Source organism: Felis catus, chromosome D4 (genome assembly GCF_018350175.1).
Source record: "Felis catus isolate Fca126 chromosome D4, F.catus_Fca126_mat1.0, whole genome shotgun sequence".
NCBI classification, from domain to species: domain Eukaryota; kingdom Metazoa; phylum Chordata; class Mammalia; order Carnivora; family Felidae; genus Felis; species Felis catus.
Window position 1 is genome coordinate 66771399 of NC_058380.1, and position 17020 is coordinate 66788418.

The following is a 17020-nucleotide window of genomic DNA, read 5'->3' on the forward strand; positions in this document are numbered from 1 at the left end:
TGTAGTACCATCTGATCTGGACAACGACAGCACCACAGTATCAAAGGACTCACAGACACCATTATTTCCCGGTGCTGTGGTCAGGAGAATGGTTTATTTCGGAAAATAATAAATTGATAACTACCATACATTTTGTACTTCCCAGTAATTAGGCATTATTCTAAGTAAGCACTTTACACACATTGTCATTTATCTTCATGACAACACTTTCAAGTGGGTATTGTTAATACTCTCATTTTACAAATAAGAACGTTGAGGTAGAGAGAGGTTACCAAATCACCCAAGGCAACACAACTGGTAAGTGGTAGACTTGGCCTTTGAATTCGGACAGTCTGGTATCAGCATCTGGGTGCTTGGTAGATGAAACAGAAGTGTGGTCAATTCACTGTGGGCCCTTTATCTCCCTAGTCTCATTCACTCATTCACTCAAACTGCCCCACATCGTTCTCAGAGTATATGCAGAGGAAGAAGGGCTGCTGAGTAATGTTCTCACTAGGAACAGGGAGCCAGTTACTCTGTGTTGGAGAGACCTGGGGGTGGGAGGTGGGGTGGGCAGCATCCTTTTACAATGAAGAGATCAACAGACAGATACATTTGCTTTGTCCTTGGTCATTCTCTGAACTAGATGAGTCCAGAGGTATTTTGAGAGCTAAGGCAGGAGGTGATGGAAACACCCGTGTCTTCCAGTCCTCACTCATTTCAGTGTCTCCAGTGCCTAGTATAAAGCAAGCCATCATGCATAGGGAAGGTATTGTGACATAGAAACATCATAATGGCTACAGTTTAGTTAACTGCTCCTGGCACGCCCTATCCCGGGAAGGAGAGGGGCCTCTTGCAATGGAGCTTATGAGAGTGGGGGTGGGGAGAAGAGATTCAGAGCGCATTCCAGAGGTGAGTACAATTGCAAAGCTGAGTCAGAGAGGGAATGAATAGTTATTGGCCTCTAGTTTGCAGAATGACATAGCCTCAGGGTTCAGAAAGACGTTAAAAGTTATCTCTGCCATCTACCCTTTCACTGCCTGATCCCCCTAGGCAAATGCCTAGCCCCTGCTTGGATACTTCCACTGATGGGGACCTCACCACCAAAGTCCATTACAGCTCTGTATGGCTGTTAGAAAGTTGGGCTTTTTGTTGATTGGAAATCTATCTTCCTGTAGCTTACACTAACTGGGTCTAATTCTGTCTGTGGGATGCTAGAGAATAAGTCAGCCCCCTCTTCCATACAACAGCTCTAGAGAGTTTTGAGGTAAAAGACTGTGTTCCCTCTGACATGAGAAATTTTCCTTTCCAGACGAAATCCTCGACTGTGTCCCTTCTCACGTGGTTTCCAGGCCCTTTCTCATGTTTGTGTCTACTGATTGCTTCCCACTTTGCTTAGAGCTCTCCACATATGGAGCTAGACCACTTCAGTGCCAGCTCACATCAGAACGGAATCATCCTTTCGCTCCTATGAGAACGTAAATGTCTATAGTGAGTTCCTAGGATCAGAAATTTGCACTCTGGAGTTCAAGGGGGTCCAGGACTTTGGGTTGAGTTTGTTTTTAGTCAGAAGGAGGCAGAGGAAAAAAGAATTAGGTTTCTATGATTGGGAAGAGATGATAGCTAATATTTTTTGAATACTTACTACATGACAGATGCTGCTAAACATTGAACACGAATTATCTCAGTGAATCAACTCAAAAACCCTTGTAGATGGTACTGTTATGATTCCTCTTTCATAATTGAAGAAACTGAGGCTTAGAGCAAACTCAGGGTTTTCCTGGGTTTGGTGGTGTATGCTAAGACGTAGGCCAGATATGAACAGGGAGAGAGACATGGTTAGAGATTTGGTGCTTCGACAAAGAGCAGCATGTGGACTGTGATTATGCTTCAGAGAAGCTAGGATAACAATGAAAATGAGAGTTAGGGGTGAAAATAGGGCTCCTAAGGCCCCAAAGACCAAGGGGGAAAAAGCCATCCAAGGGTGGCACAGAAGGATATGATGTACAAGGGAGTAATAATAGTAACAGCCACACATTTGTTACATGTAGACTAAACCAGGCACTTTGCATATGTAATCTCCTTTGATTCCCCACAACAACCGTAACTGGGAATTACTACTATTATGATCATGATGTTACAGATGAGGAAATTGAGGCTTATCCTGGTTTAAAAGACTCACTGAAGGCTACACAGCTGGTAGGCGGCAGTGTCAGGATTTAAATTCAGATTTGCTGAGTCCAGGCCGGGCCCTATACTGACTCCCAAAGGGGAACACTGTTGGCACCACTTAAGGGAAGTAGCTTTCTCTCCCAAGAGATGGGGGAATCCCAGAACTCATGAGGGTACTCAGGGCTACAGAGGTAACGCCTGGCAAGAGGGGGTAGAGAACCTGTTCTGGAAGAGACAATTTTGCCAGACACTTCACATCAGTAGGGCCAGTCCTGAGGTTATTCTAATTCGATGTTTCCTCAGAAAGGCATTCCTGGAGGCCCAGGGACCTCAGTAAATACCTACAACTAGATATGCTATCTCAGAATTGAAACATAAGGGTTAAAAAACATCATCTGTTTTATCCCTCTGTAGTTTTTCCTTTTTTTTTTTTTTTTTTAACAATTTGCTTTCTCTTAGTTCAATGGTTCTCAAGCTTTGGTATGCATCAATCACCTGGAGGACTTGTTAAAACACAGATCTCTGGACCCTCATGCCAGAGTTTCTGATTAAGTTAGTCTGGGGATGAAGGCTGAGAATTTGCCCTTCTGACAAGCTACCAGGTGGTGCTGATACAGCTGGTCTGGGGATTACACTTGAGAACAGCAGCTTTACTTTATTAGTAAAGCTACTTTTGAAAATTTCCCAGCTGACTTGGCTGTGAAAAGGTAAGTTCAGAAAAGGCAGAGGACTTGACCGTAGGCCAGAAGCAGTGGGGGTGCAGACTTAGTGCCCCGCCAGGTGAGTACTGCTGCCAGAGAGCCTGCATAGGTTGGGGAAGAGAGAAGTCACAGCCAGAAGGGACAGGAACAAGGGCAGGCAGAAGGCCCGGGTGAGCTGGGCAGGGAAGCCAGACTGCCTAAAGGAAACGAGATCTGGCAAGGGCAGGAGTCAAATGGGGCAGAACTCTTGACAAAAGCTGCAGGCTCCTCGCTGGGCTGCAGGGAAAGAACTCGGGGACTGAGGAGGCAAGGAGCCAGGAGTGAGCTCCTGGGATATGACCTGTGACAGAATTCTGGCGATCACATTTCAGCTGTGACTTGCTGTCTCCAAAGCCTCTTTCTGTCTCCTTCTGTGGTTATACCCATCAGTCATAAAGTGCCCAGGAGTTGCTCTCTGAAGTTAAGTCCTTACAGCAAGAGAACTGGGGACAGCGCTAAATGCTGTGTTTTTTTTTCCCCCTTAATGATGCGTCCCACAGTAGAAGGCAGGGTCACGGCTAGGGAGCTCACAGTGGGGCAGTTTGACCACTAATGTTGTCCGATCCCTAGGCTGCATTTCTCCCTCATGGGAAACTGACTCACTACACTGAGTCCGCAGTGCGGAGAATAGCCTTCATGCACTAGACGCTGGGTGCTTGGTTGCTCTCACTGATCCTCATGGAATTGGCCAACTTGGATAGGAGGCATCTTTCCCTTGATACCAAGAGAGGGAGCATCTCGGGGCGCCTGGGTCGCTCAGTCGGTTGAGTGTCCGACTTCGGCTCAGGTCATGATCTCGCGGTCTGTGAGTTCGAGCCCCACGTGGGACTCTGTGCTGACAGCTCAGAGCCTGGAGCCTGCTTTGAATTCTGTCTCCCTCTCTCTCTGCCCCTCTCCCTGCTCATGCTCCGTCTCTCTCTCTCTCTCTCTCTCTCTCTCTCTGTCAAAAATAAATAAACATTAAAAAAAAAAAAGAGAGAGAGGGAGCATCTCTCTGCAAGTTTGCACACCATTTGTCCTTTTAGCTGCAGGAGCAAAATTGTTCACACAGGCCCTCCCTGGACCCTGGCCTTTAAGCACTACCCACCTAGCTTGAGCCAAGTCCCTGTTTTCCCTTTTGGGCCTTCATCCCATTTCTTATACATGTCTGTCCAGTTAAAAAAAAAAAAAAAGGATTTATTGAGTGCATACTAGATGGCAAGACCTGCGCTGGGGATACAGATATGAGTAAAAGAAATTTCGACCTTCATGGAAGTCATAGTAACAGAGTATAATTGTATACAGGCAATTATAGCCTTGTAGGATAAATACTGTTTCTTATATAGAGCTCATGCCCTCTCAGGGCGTTTGTATTCGCTGTTCCTTCTATCTATAATGCTTTTTCCCAGACCTTTGTATGACTCATTCTCTCACTTTACACAATCACTTCTGAGAGAGGCCTTCCCTGAACTTCTTATGGAAAATGGAGCCTTCACAATTCTGAGTGCATATAAACATATATAATTACATATATATGTTAATAAACATATATATTTATAGTGCTTCTAAACACTGTGTGTGTATATATATGTACACATATACACATATACATATACACATTTATTTACTATATATACACATTACTTTTCTTTTGGCCTCCCTCCCATACTAGATTGTAAGCTCTGCAAGTGAGAGCAGGGCCTTGTCACTGCCGAATTCTCAGTTCAGAGAAATGGTACCCGATAGATACTCAATATGTATTTCCCTTCTGTTCATTCCTCATGAGTGATTGCCTAGTTGGAACTTTTCTGAGCCTCTCCAGAGTCATCAAAATGGAAGCTGAGGGCTTTCTGCTTGGAGAAGAACATTTTCAGGCCTACTTCCCCAAGCTTTCTACAGTCTGCACGGTCCTTTTCAGACCAGACTGAGCAGGTTCTAGCCCCCCACGGACAACTATAATTTACTGGCCATTAACTATGTCCTGGGCACTTCAAATACATTACTTAATCCTCACAATGCTCTACAAAGTCAGCATTATTGTTCTTATTTTATGGAAGATGAAATAGGCTCAGGGAGAGTGACTTGCTCAAAACACAGCAAGATGCCCAGGAGGGCTCTCTGGGAAAGGTCTACCAGGCCCCACCCTCTACCCATGTTTCTACCACGTTCCTCCAGGCCTTCTCCATGTTTCCACGATATCCCTTACCCCAGCCCTTTCCTTCTCACTGGACAGTGGGTTTGGTCTAGGCTGGCTGCTCCTTGGCGGCGGTCAATGTCAGGGGTGCTTAGATGCGTGCAGGATGGAGCGGGGGCTGATCTATCTCAAGGACCAGAGCTTTCCTTCCCCAGCCTTTCCCACGGGCCCGGCTGCTGGATGCCCAGTGGCCCATTCCAAGGCCTGCAGCGATCGGGAGCCCTGGAAGAAAAAGGATGCGGTAAGGAAGGAAAGGCTTGGTCACTGGACCCGCAGCACCACTAGTTTTTGCCCCTCCCACCCAGCATCGGACACCTTCCACTCCATCCCGTCCCGCGGCAGCGCGCATGCGCGGGGCGCTCCGGTCTCTCTCGCTCCCTCCCTCCTGCGGGCCGCCCTTTCACCCTGGCAACCGCGGCGCGACGACGGCGCGCGCGCGGGCTGGGCGCGGACCGGGCGGGGTCGGTTCTGTCTGAGGCTGAGGCTCAGGCGGCGGCGGAGGAGAGGGGGCGGCCGCGGGTAGCAGTGTTGGCTTGCCCGACTTCCCTCCGCCTCGCCGCAAGGTTCTTCGACGCGGTTTCGGGCCCAGTAGACATAGCCCCTGGCCATGGACTCCCAGAAAGTAAGTGGGAGAACGAGGCGCGGGGCGGCCGAGGTTGGGGAGAGGGTGGGCGGGGCGCCCGGGGCCGGGTGGGCGGTGGGCGCGCTGGGCCAGGCAGGGCTGCGGCGCGGAGGGCTGGGCAGCTGCCCTCCCTCCCTCCCTCGTTCCCCGGTGGGAGCAAAGCGGCGCCCGCCAGGCTGCGGGGACCGCGCCCGGTGACCCGAGCTGGCCTTTGGCCCTGGGCCTTGGCTCCTGCGGGGAAGAAGGGAGCTGTCCCCATTCCACAATCATTTTCTGCAGCGCTCTAGGCCCCCTTTGATTCTGGAGCCTCCCCGCGTGCGAGCGCCGGTTTATCCCGCCTTAGCACCAATCGAGGTGCACGGGGTCTACCTGCTGACAGGGACCGTACACGCTGCTTTAGGTCAGGAACCAAATCTGCTTAGTACCGCGCCCTCCACTCCCTCCTTCCTCGTGACCAGTTCAGAAGCAGGTCTTGGTGTTTAGTATTAGTTGAACTGGGAGAAGAGACTTACAGTTGGCAGCGGTCCCACCCTCTTCGACCAGTTTGTTGCTCGTCACGGTTATCTATGGCTGTTGTGGCCTGTTGTATATATACTTTCCGCACAAGTTAAGGAGCTAGTAATTTCGATTAAGGAAAAAAAATGTTTTGAGAACATAGCCAATGTTTTGAATACATTTAGAGTTATGAATATGCAGTCATAATCCCTGTATAGATTAGTAGCCACCCTTTTCTCTTTGTTAGATGATAGTAATTGAAGTATAGTAGAGTAGAGGAGGGAACACAAGTGTTGTTAATAATGTAGCAGGGAAAAAGAAGGGCATATCGAAGAGGCCATTCTTTTCTATTATTAGATAGAAAGCACTAGAAAGACTTATTAGAACAATGGTTTCTCTAATTTTGCCTGGATTTCACCTTTTCAAGGGAAAGAAGCACAGGGGACACGGGAGAATAGTGTAGTGATGTGTTAAGCATTGACTATTCTAGTATTTTACTAAAGTGCACACGATTTGATTGCAGGCATCTTGAAACTCAATTGGGTAAACTCAATTTTATTTCCGTGACTATTAGTAAGACATCTGTAAAAAATTACATTTCGTGTGTTTTGAATATGTATGTTTAAAACATCTCTGCCTAAATTCGTAAAACATGTCACGCCTTATTTAACTTTTTAGGTAAAAGTCACATGATAGCTGAATGGATGTTGGTTCAGGGCAAACGGAAGAGCAGAGACTTAGAGTCCTTGAGTTCCATGTTGCTATTTACTAGCTCTGTGCTCTGGAGCAAATTACTTAACTGTAATTAATCTAGTTCTTCATTTATGCAGTGGATGTAAGAATATTTTATAGAGCTACTGTAAAAATCAGATAAAGTAATTCATTATGAAAAAGTGTTAAAAGTGTTTTAATGTTTACAAAGTACTAAGATACTCTGTGTGTTATAAAACAGAATTTGAGAAAGTATTTTAATATGGATCAAGGACTCAAGAGTTGGCAGTTGTGGCTTCTGCAAGGTCTTACCACTAGCTAGAAGGCTAAAATTTGAACTTATTTGGTCTCATTCCATATGGTGTTTTTGAGCACCTATGAGTACCATGTGCACTTTCCCCAGAGGTGGCAGAGAATTAGGTGTTCCTTGTGGTAACTTTGAAAATCAATTTCTTAATTTTAGAAAATGTGTTGATTTTCATTTCATTTATTGGTATCAAATAATATTCTTATAAAACTCTTTGTTTTATAGCTTATAACAAGTATCTGGTATTAATGCTTATAACCACTTTAGTGCTATGAATTTGAGCTTTTTTCCCTCATGAACTATTGCAGAATCACTTACATACCTCAACTAATAATGAACTAAACTGTATGTTTCTTTTTAAGTAAGTAGTATACCCCTGGCATGATTTTTCTTCCCCATTATAAAATGTTACAATGAAAATAGTAGCAGGGATGGTACTTCAGTCATTGTAAGGAAAATGGTGAGGATGTCTTGAATATATACCTGTTAGTAAGGCATTGGGATTTGGGCTTCAAATTATTGGAGGATGTCTTTGGAGCCAGGTCTCCAGTCCTACTACTATCTCTGAGCTGAATGAGCTTGGGAAATTTGCTGTGTGTCTCTATTTCCTCCTCTATAAAATAGAGATAACAATTGTACTTACCTCAAAGGGTTATTGTGAGGATCATGTTAATTTTTAAAAATCCTTGGTTCCTAGCATATGTAAGTACTGCCGGCTATTGTTATGAAATTCATAACCCCAACTTCGAAATAACTTTCTTCTTTTGTTGATAATTTGTACAACTTTTTCTAATCCAATCTACCATTTTTAACCTTTGTCCTTAAGTTTTAAAATATGTTTTCTGTTTTTATGTCTGTAATAAGTGATTTCAAATGGTGGTGTCAAAGAAGAGTTGTTAAATCCTAATTGAAAGAGGACTGGGAGTTCTGACTCATGCAGTCTGACAATAGAGGTTAAGTTAACTGGACAGTCTTACAGAAGCTTGATGGTGGCTAGTCAGCAGATGGATTAGCTTGACCAGCTGCTTTTTTGTCTGTGAAAATAACTTGGACTTCAGTGTTGTGTTAGCAACAGATGCTCTGTTTGAGTAGAGGAAGAAAACATAATTGCCTTGGGTATGTAAGGCATACTGTTGGATACAGAAAACCACAGTATTATCTCCTAGAAATAAACAGAAGGATTTTGTTTACATCGAGTTTCTGGGACACTTTTGCGAACAGGATGTGTTATGGATAGGTGGCTTTGTTTGATACTCAAACCTTTTGATTATGTCCTTAAGTGGTTTTAAGATAAAATCCCAAAGGTTTCTATACTTGATTAAATGTGTATGTTCAAAGAAACCATTGAAACAAAAAGACATTTACACCTTTCTAGAATCTGGGTGCTTAGAATCTGATAGTTAAATTTTTGCACAAGAGATCTGTTTATATTCATAGGGATTGCTGTTTCTAGGAAAGGTACATGCTGTAGGAATAATAAAGGTGGAGAGGAAGGGGATCCCAGAGAAAGGATGTTGCCAAGAGTATACATTGTAAATTGTTTGGTTTTCCCCAGTTTTTCCTGCGTATTCTTTACTTTCCACTTGGAAAGTGGTAGTGACAGGTGAGGGGTTGAGTGTGCAAGATTGGACAAACCTAGATTGGGGAGATTGAGTAGGGGGAGTTTTAAAGCATGACATTTGGTAGCAAGTAGTATGACTGTATATATGTTTCCTTATCCCAGTTTCCTCCTCTACCCTGGTATTTGCTATTTTTTTTCTTCATATTGTACCTTAGTGATTCAGAGACCTCACCATATCCAGATAACCAGCCATCTCATGTTCCAAAATTACTTCTTCTTGGTCAAAAAATAATATTTCCTGAAGAAAGGAAAGAGAAATGAAATTTGAATATTGTTCTGCATCCAGTATTGTGTTAGATTGCTTTAAATTCTCTCAATACCTCTTATTCCTGTTGCGCAGATAATGGAAAACCAAACTCAGAGGCTAAATGAGTTGTTCAGAGTCACGCAGCTAGCAAGTGATAGTCTGAATTCAAACTTGGTCTTTCTTCACAGCCCAAGCTTTGTTCATTACCACCCTTCTTGCCTGAATTTTTTGCCTTTAAATAGTGATATGATTAATTAAAATTCAAGATGTTATTAGGAATGAATCCCTATAGTTTTTTTTTTTTTAAAGAAGCTAATTAAATCTAGTGAAAACAGTTGATAGAAAGTATAGAACACAATTTATATAAAAACCTGGAACTTGGTCTCGCTCAGTGCCCCATATAAAATCATTTTTCTGTAGAGAGTGTGTGTGTGAATGTGTATAAAATCCCCTCTCTGCAGTTCTTTTTCTTTTTTGATGGAGGGTCTTAGCTTTCTAAAGTAGAGCTGTGAACAGGAAAGTATAAGTGGAGTTTTATACACCCTAGCCAAACAATCTCATTCATTTCCATGGAATGGATCAAAGTAATCTGAGATATATAAGGCATGAGGTACCCTCTTCAAAGGACTGTATTGACATACTCATGATCACTATATTTAAAAAGATATATTCAGGGGCACCTGGTGGCTCAGTTGGTTGAGCATCCGACTTTGACTCAGGTCATGGTCTCACAGCTTGTGAGTTTTGAGCCCCACGTGGGGCTCTGTGCTGACAGCTCAGAGCCTGCTTTGGATTCTGTCTGTCTCTCTCTCTCTCTCTGTCTCTCTGCCTCTCCCCGGTTCATGCTCTGTCTCTTTCAAAAAAAAAAAAAAATAAACATTAAAAAAAATTAAGATATATTCATTTTTTATTGAACTTGACAGTTCTAAAAAATTGGAAACACTGTAGATCCTTGAATAACACAGGAGTTAGGGGTACCAACATGCCCCCACAACAGTTGAAAATATGCATATAAATTTTGATTCCCTCAAAACATAACTACTAATAGCCTGCTGTTGATAGAAATAGTAAATTGGAAGCCTTATGGATAACATAAGCAGTTGTTTGGCATCTATTTTGTATATGTATCATATACTGTATTCTTACAATAAAGTAAGCTAGAGAAAAGAAAATGATAAGAAAATTGTAAGAAAGGGAAAATATATTTACAGTACTGAGCTGTAAAAACTCTGTTTATAAGTGGACCTCTGCATTCCAACCCAGGCAGTTCAAGGGTCAATAGTGAAGCAGATTTTTTCTTTTTTTTTTTTTTAATTTCCATACAGTGTTTCTTTGCAATGCCTGGCTGAATGTAAGCAGGATTATTCATGCAGTAAGCACATATTGAATGTTTACCATGGTGATAGATAATCTACTCCAACCTAGGGTGGGCAACATTTTCAAGTTGGTAGATTTTGTCTTCATCTTTCTTGTATGTATTATATCCTCAGTTGGCACTCTTCCCAGCCACAACGTTCTAACAGAATCTGGTCTTAGTTATTGACATGTGTTGATTGGTAGCTAATTTTGTACTAATTTATAATAAAGTGTTGGCACAGCCAATCTGTGCACTTTTATAAATATAAGTAACACAAGCTTATTGTAGGAAAATAGGAAATATAGATAAATGAAAATCACCCATAATCCTGCCACCCAGACATAACCTCTTTTAACATTTGTATGTATTATGTTCCAGTTTTTTTTAAACATATATAGAACCTTAGAAAGACTATCGTATCATGATGTGGTAATACTGCTTTGTAGTTGCCTTTCACTTAATATATTATGAATCTTTTACCGTGTTAATATCATTCTACAACACTTAACAATTCAGAATTCTTTTGTATGGCTGTATTATTTGATTTTTAATCAGTGCTCTTTGTTGTATATTTATGTTAGTCCCAACCTTCTAGTGTTATAAGTAACGCTGAAATGAACATCCTTGTAGCCAAGTCTCTGCTTATACCTTTAATTATTTATTTAGAATAAATTTTTTAGAAATGGAAAAAAAAATTTGTAGAAATGGAATTATTGAGTCACTGTGTATATACTTTTAAAAATCTTTGATATGTATTGCCAAGTTGCTCTTTTTCAGAAGGGTTGTTAGTTTATACCACTACCAGCAGTACCCAGGTGTGCTCCTATCTTCATTCCCATTGCACCTCCCCTCAGTTAGGTGATGGAACCTCTGGTTTCCTTGGCTGAATATGAGCTTTGTAGACTTCATTGAATGGAACAGCCAATTCAGAGGTCACTGCACATGGATAAGGCTTCTTTAGCTTCTGACTCCACTATATTTCTTCAAATCCTTTGTAGGGGGGGTACCTCTTCTGTCCTAGTCGGGCTTAGGGCAGAAAGACAGCATTCTCCACCAGGTCTTTTATTAGATTTTTTTCCCCTTTGGATTACCTCAGTTGCCTCTGTAAGCAGGTAGTGTTCCTAACTGTTTTGCTGTTAAGAGAGGACATGGCTTTCTATCAGTTAGCTATTTGTGATGATCGATTCCTGAATTTCTCAACAATATATAATCTCCTTTTTCACCTCTTCACATCACCTCTGAGCACAATACTCTTGTTTGTGTTGGCAGAGCTATGGTCAGCTGATAAGATTCTGATTGTCTAGCTACCAGCTGGATAGAACTTTCTGGATTTCAACTCATTACCTAATTCAAAGGAGAAGTCTATGGTGTGGCATGATGCAAGTGCCATCATTCTTGGTGGCATCAGGATATGTTCCAGAAATGCTGTATCCTGACTTCATTGATCCCTTTTCTCTGATTGCAGGAATGCTATACTTGTTTTGTACCGTCCCCGGCAGTGTAAGCAGCCTAGGGTAGTGTAAAAGTATAGGATCTGGAGGCAGCTTCTAGGTTTGAATTGTGACTACCACTTGATAGCTATGTGATCTAAGAAAATTTCTTAACTCCTTTAACCTTCCTTTTCTTCAACTATAAAATGCAAACACTGATACTTTTTAAAAATCTATTGTGATGATTAGAAAGATATGCCATGTTAACAGTTTAGCACAGGGCCTGGCACATAGAAAATGCTTAGTAAATACTACTGAAATGGCCATAATACTAGTTTGACCCTCTTAAATTGTAGATCGACTAGTGATATTTGCAGTGGTTCTATGTTTGTGTATCTCAATGGTCTAGAAAACTAATGTAGAATTTGAATCAGAAATCTTCTCTTGGTGTGAGTAGATGCTGATAGAAAACTCTTACATCAAATTGTTCTCATGACTACTTGGTTATTGAGGTCCTCAGATTCAGACTAGCATATAAACCTGGGTATAATGATTTTCTGCCACTGGTTCTAAGAACAGGAAGTTTCTGAATCATAATTTCAGGAGCTTGTTACACTGAATAGTTTCCAAGCAAGTAGCCCAAGTTGGTAGTTTTTTTTTGGATGCAGCAAAATTAAGATTCAACATTTGAATTTGTCATCTTCACATATATTAAGCTAAAACCAGTGGAACCTTGCCACTTCAAATGTTGAAAGTCATCATGTTCTCAGACTTACAAGATGATATGTCTGTGTGTAAGAATAGCTGTTTTTGTTGCCCTTATATGTGGCAGGGTGGGACACGTTACAAGCTTTTGATCAGCTTCAGATTTTTTCAGTGTTGAAGTAAAATCGTAGTGTGTTTGGTGCCCTTAGGTATTCTTTTCATGTCCCTCTGATCTTTACTTTCAGGTAGTACAGTGTGATAATTAAGAGTACCGACTCAAGAGTGAGACCGCCTTAATTTGAATCTGGGTTCTGCCACATATTAGCTCTGAGATCCCGGGCAAGCTATTACTTAACCTCTATACCTCAGCTTCTGAATTGGAAAATGGTGATAGTAATAGTGTCCTACTTCTTAGGATTCTTGAGAGGATTAAATGAATTAATATATGTAAAGAGCTTAAAATGGTGCTAGGCACTTAAGAGTATAGAAGTGTTATTTATTATTTTGCTCAGAGACTATTGATTGTGCTTTTGCTTCACATGATTTTTTTTTCTCACTAAAATATATTGTGCGTGTGTATATATATATATTTTTTCCATTGGAAGATTTATTTTATCTTTTCAGTTTTCTTTTTTTTTCAATATATGAAATTTATTGTCAAATTGGTTTCCATACAACACCCAGTGCTCATCCCAAAAGATGCCCTCCTCAATACCCATCACCCACCCTCCCCTCCCTCCCACCCCCCATCAACCTTCAGTTTGTTCTCAGTTTTTAAGAGTCTCTTATGCTTTGGCTCTCTCCCACTCTAACCTCTTTTTTTTTTCCTTCCCCTCCCCCACGGGTTTCTGTTAAGTTTCTCAGGATCCACATAAGAGGTTTCACATGATTTATAGTGATGATAAGCATAACTTTAAGTTATGCTCCTTTTAAGAGGGTACCTCATGCCTTGTACATCCCAGAGTTTTGATTCATTCCATGGAAATGATTGCAGTTGTACTTGGCTGGGTTGTATAAAACCCCCTTTTTTGTTGTTGTTAGCATAGCACTTACCTTAGTCTATTTCCCTAATCAAGTAATTGACAGGCTTAATCCTGATACAGTAGTTTTGGTATCTGGTAATTGTGGTTCTTGACCAAAGGATAATGGCTAAGATTGCCTGTGCGTACTTCCTTTGGAAACATACCTCCTATATATATATACTTTTTTAACATTCTTTTTTTTTAGGTTTATTTATGTATTTTGAGAGAGAGAACGAGCATGAATGGGGAAGGACAGAGAGAGAGAAAGAGAGAGAGAGAGGGAGACAGCGCAGAGCCCGATGTGGGGCTTGATCTCATGACTGTGATATCTTCAGATCTATATCACCTAGAACTCTTAGTCATGGCCACCTGAAGTCTTGCAAAATGTAATTATTTTGGAAAGTAATGAGAGAGTGGATAAGATCTGAGGTAAAATCTGAGACCCCTGTAGGCATCCTTTCAGATTGATAGAGTCCCACAGAGCAGATGAAAGATGTCTTTGCTCTCCATCATCAGGGCGTGATAATAAAAGAAATGAGGCAATATATATCACAATGAGCTCATTCTATACCTTTTTGAAACTTGTTTTAACATAGAGATCACGTGTATGTTTTAGAACAGTGTTTATAGGCAGAGGGACTGATAGGTGTGAGGGCTCCCAGGTGGGAAACAAGGCATGTTAGAGAAACTCATAGCAGGCTACCGCAGCTGGTATATAGTAAGGAAGAGGAAGTCTGGTGTGAGTTGAAGCAGGAGAGGTAGGCAGTGGGAAGATCGTGCAGGGTTTTACAGATGATGTAAGGTCATCTTAATAGGTCATATTAAAAGATTTTCAGTTTTATCCAAGGACCGGTGGGAAGCCATTGAAATCTGGGAAGAGTGATGCTATCATATTATTCTACCTACAGTATATAGAACTGATTACTGGGGAGAAAGAATGGATCAGAAGCCAGTTAAGTTTTGTAAAAGTATAAGTTGGGGTATGATATTGACTTGTCCTAAGATAGTAGTGGTGATTACAGAACTATTTAGGAGGTAAAAATCCACATAACTTACTGACTACATGTAGAACACAAATGAGAGGAGAGGATGTTATGTTGGCCTAGGTTTCTGATTTTGTAGCTAGTACCACCATTTGCAAAGATAGAACACTAGAGAGGGCTCAGGTTTGTGGGGGACTTTATGACATATTGAGTGTTTTTTTAATGTTTACTTTGAGAGAGAAGGAGCATGCACGTGTGTGGGAGGGCCAGAGAAAGAATCCCAAACTGGCTCTGCGCTCAGCCCAGGAGCCTGTTGTGGGTCTCGATCTCACAACCTTAAGATCATGACCTGAGCTGAAATCAAGAGTCCAGCGGATGCTTAACTGACCAAGCCACCCAAGCACCCCATATATTGAATCTTGAAGTGCTTGGGTGACAGCCAAGTAGGGATTCTGAGTAAGCAGTTGGATGAAAATAGTCTGGAGCTCAGAGGGGAGGTTCTGTATCTAATGGTGCTCTGTGCACAATTCATTGAAGTTTGGAGTTTTGTGCTTCCTCCTCAACTTCTTTATCAATTGCTGTGTCTCCATTATAAAAGCTATTGATTAATTGTGGAGGCCCTAGAAGGATAAAGTGGGGTAGAAAATTCAAAGCATTATGGTATCTTTTAATTCTTTTCTCTTTCTGTTTCTGAATACAAAACACATAGATATTCTGCCCTAGCATGTTGCCTGCCAAATTTAGAAAACACTTAAAATTTTTTTTACTGGATTTGGTACCTATTTAGCCAGCCTCCTATTGCATACCTCTTATATTAGGCACACACTAACCCTGTATATAACCCCTCTTCTCTGATGCCTGCTACCTAGAGAAAACTTTAGCCTCATGTCAAATACACAAGCTAGGGTTAAGTTTCAGAACTCAGTTCATGTAATCCTATTCCTTTCATTTTTGTAAGTGTTGGTATTTGTGGTAGTACTTATCTTAAGTAGTTTGGTTGCTTGTCATTTGTTTTCCAGTTCTCCTGAGCTCCAAGTTCCTTAGTTCTTTCTGTCTTCATGCCATCTTCACCCTTAGTCTAGCTAGTCATTGTTATTGTGGTGACCAGAATGGTTGAAGCCCTGGTCCCCTTGATAATTCATTTTTCAGCCCTTCCTGATGAACTTCCACTATAGGAGAATACTAAATGTGAGTTCTTGATTATAGTCTTTTGCATTTGCTCATCCTTTCCACATTAAAGGAAAGGTAGCTTTAGAGCTTCTGGAGCCCTTTAGCAGCCTATCCTTGAAGAACTTTCAGGTTACTGCTCTTTTTTTCTTCTAAGCTTAGGGTAGAGGCAGCACTTTATCTGTATTAGATTATTACCAAGGTCACATTGGTTGCTTTGGGTTATCTTATTCATCTGGATGATTGCTTCTTCTGCAGCCATGTTTACTAATGCATTTGGTAGTGGTTAAAGTACAGGTCACCTTAAATGCTGAGGCTCCAAAGCCTTCTACAGATGGCTTGTCTACTCTTATAGCATTTCGGTGGTGTATATTACAGCAAAGGCTCCAAAGCTCTCCCTATCTAGAGATTGGAGTTGCACCCCGCCCCCGAGAATCTCAGACTTCAGTCTTTGCTACTTTGGCAGTAAGGTAAGATGTCTTTCTCCGGATGTAGGCCCTTTTTTAGGAGTTCTGTGATAGACTCTCATTCTGTACTAGAACTCCCAGTGAAGTGCAAAATGTGAGCCATAAAGCATTCTCTCTTCAAAGAATGAGATGATGTTTCCCTGAAATACTTTATCAGCCCTTTTTAAAAATCATTTTTTAGTGTTTATTTTTGAGAGAGAGAGAGAGAGAGTACAAGCAGGGGGAGGGGAAGAGAGAGGGGGAGACACTGAATCTGAAGCAGGCTCCAGGCACAGAGACTGATGTGGGGCTTGAACTCATGAACCGTGAGATCATGACCTGAGCCAAAGCCCGACACTTAACCCACTGAGCCACCCAGGCACCCCTATATCAGCCTTTAAAGACTCTCCCTTCCCAACCACTTTCTGGGAGAATATTTTTAAAGCCTTAGGTAATTAATATATAATACCACTAATTAATATAGAATAGCTTTAACATACAGATCATAGGATTTCTTTCCAGAAATATTGCTATTAACACTTCATGGGCCAATACAGATTTACAAAGGTCATTTTTCATTTTCTGATATTAGCTGAATTTTTAATAAATTAAAAGGGAATAGTCTTTACCATTAGATTTTTTTTGGTCTTTACCATAAGATTAACTGGGTATTATCCTGGAGGTATGGAGCAGTACCATACACAAAAAACCCGGCATTATCCTGATGATTCTTTGAGTTTGTATAACTTACATGTCAGGTATCTTCAGGTGCAGCTTTGTTTTTGTCAGATGCCAATATTGCCATGGGTGTTTTTCTCCAGCCAACACCAATGAACAGTTTAA

The 17020-nt window shown here is 41.6% G+C and overlaps 1 protein-coding gene across 9 annotated transcripts in view; it reads left to right on the top strand.

Annotated features, from left to right (window-relative positions):
* The first annotated feature begins 761 nt into the window (after nucleotides 1–761).
* The window catches only part of FSD1L (fibronectin type III and SPRY domain containing 1 like), a 78761-nt gene continuing 62502 nt past the window's right edge, over nucleotides 762–17020 (top strand). For 5 of the 9 annotated variants that reach the window (XM_019816275.3, XM_045042606.1, XM_045042607.1 and 2 more), the window contains exon 1: nucleotides 823–891. In XM_019816275.3, coding sequence (XP_019671834.2) covers nucleotides 838–891 — 54 coding nt within the window. In that variant the 5' untranslated portion in view covers nucleotides 823–837. Of the gene's footprint in view, nucleotides 892–1291; nucleotides 1471–5518; nucleotides 5687–17020 lie in introns of those variants that run through there. The other 4 variants (XM_023242532.2, XM_045042610.1, XM_045042609.1 and 1 more) reach the window with 3 other exon arrangements.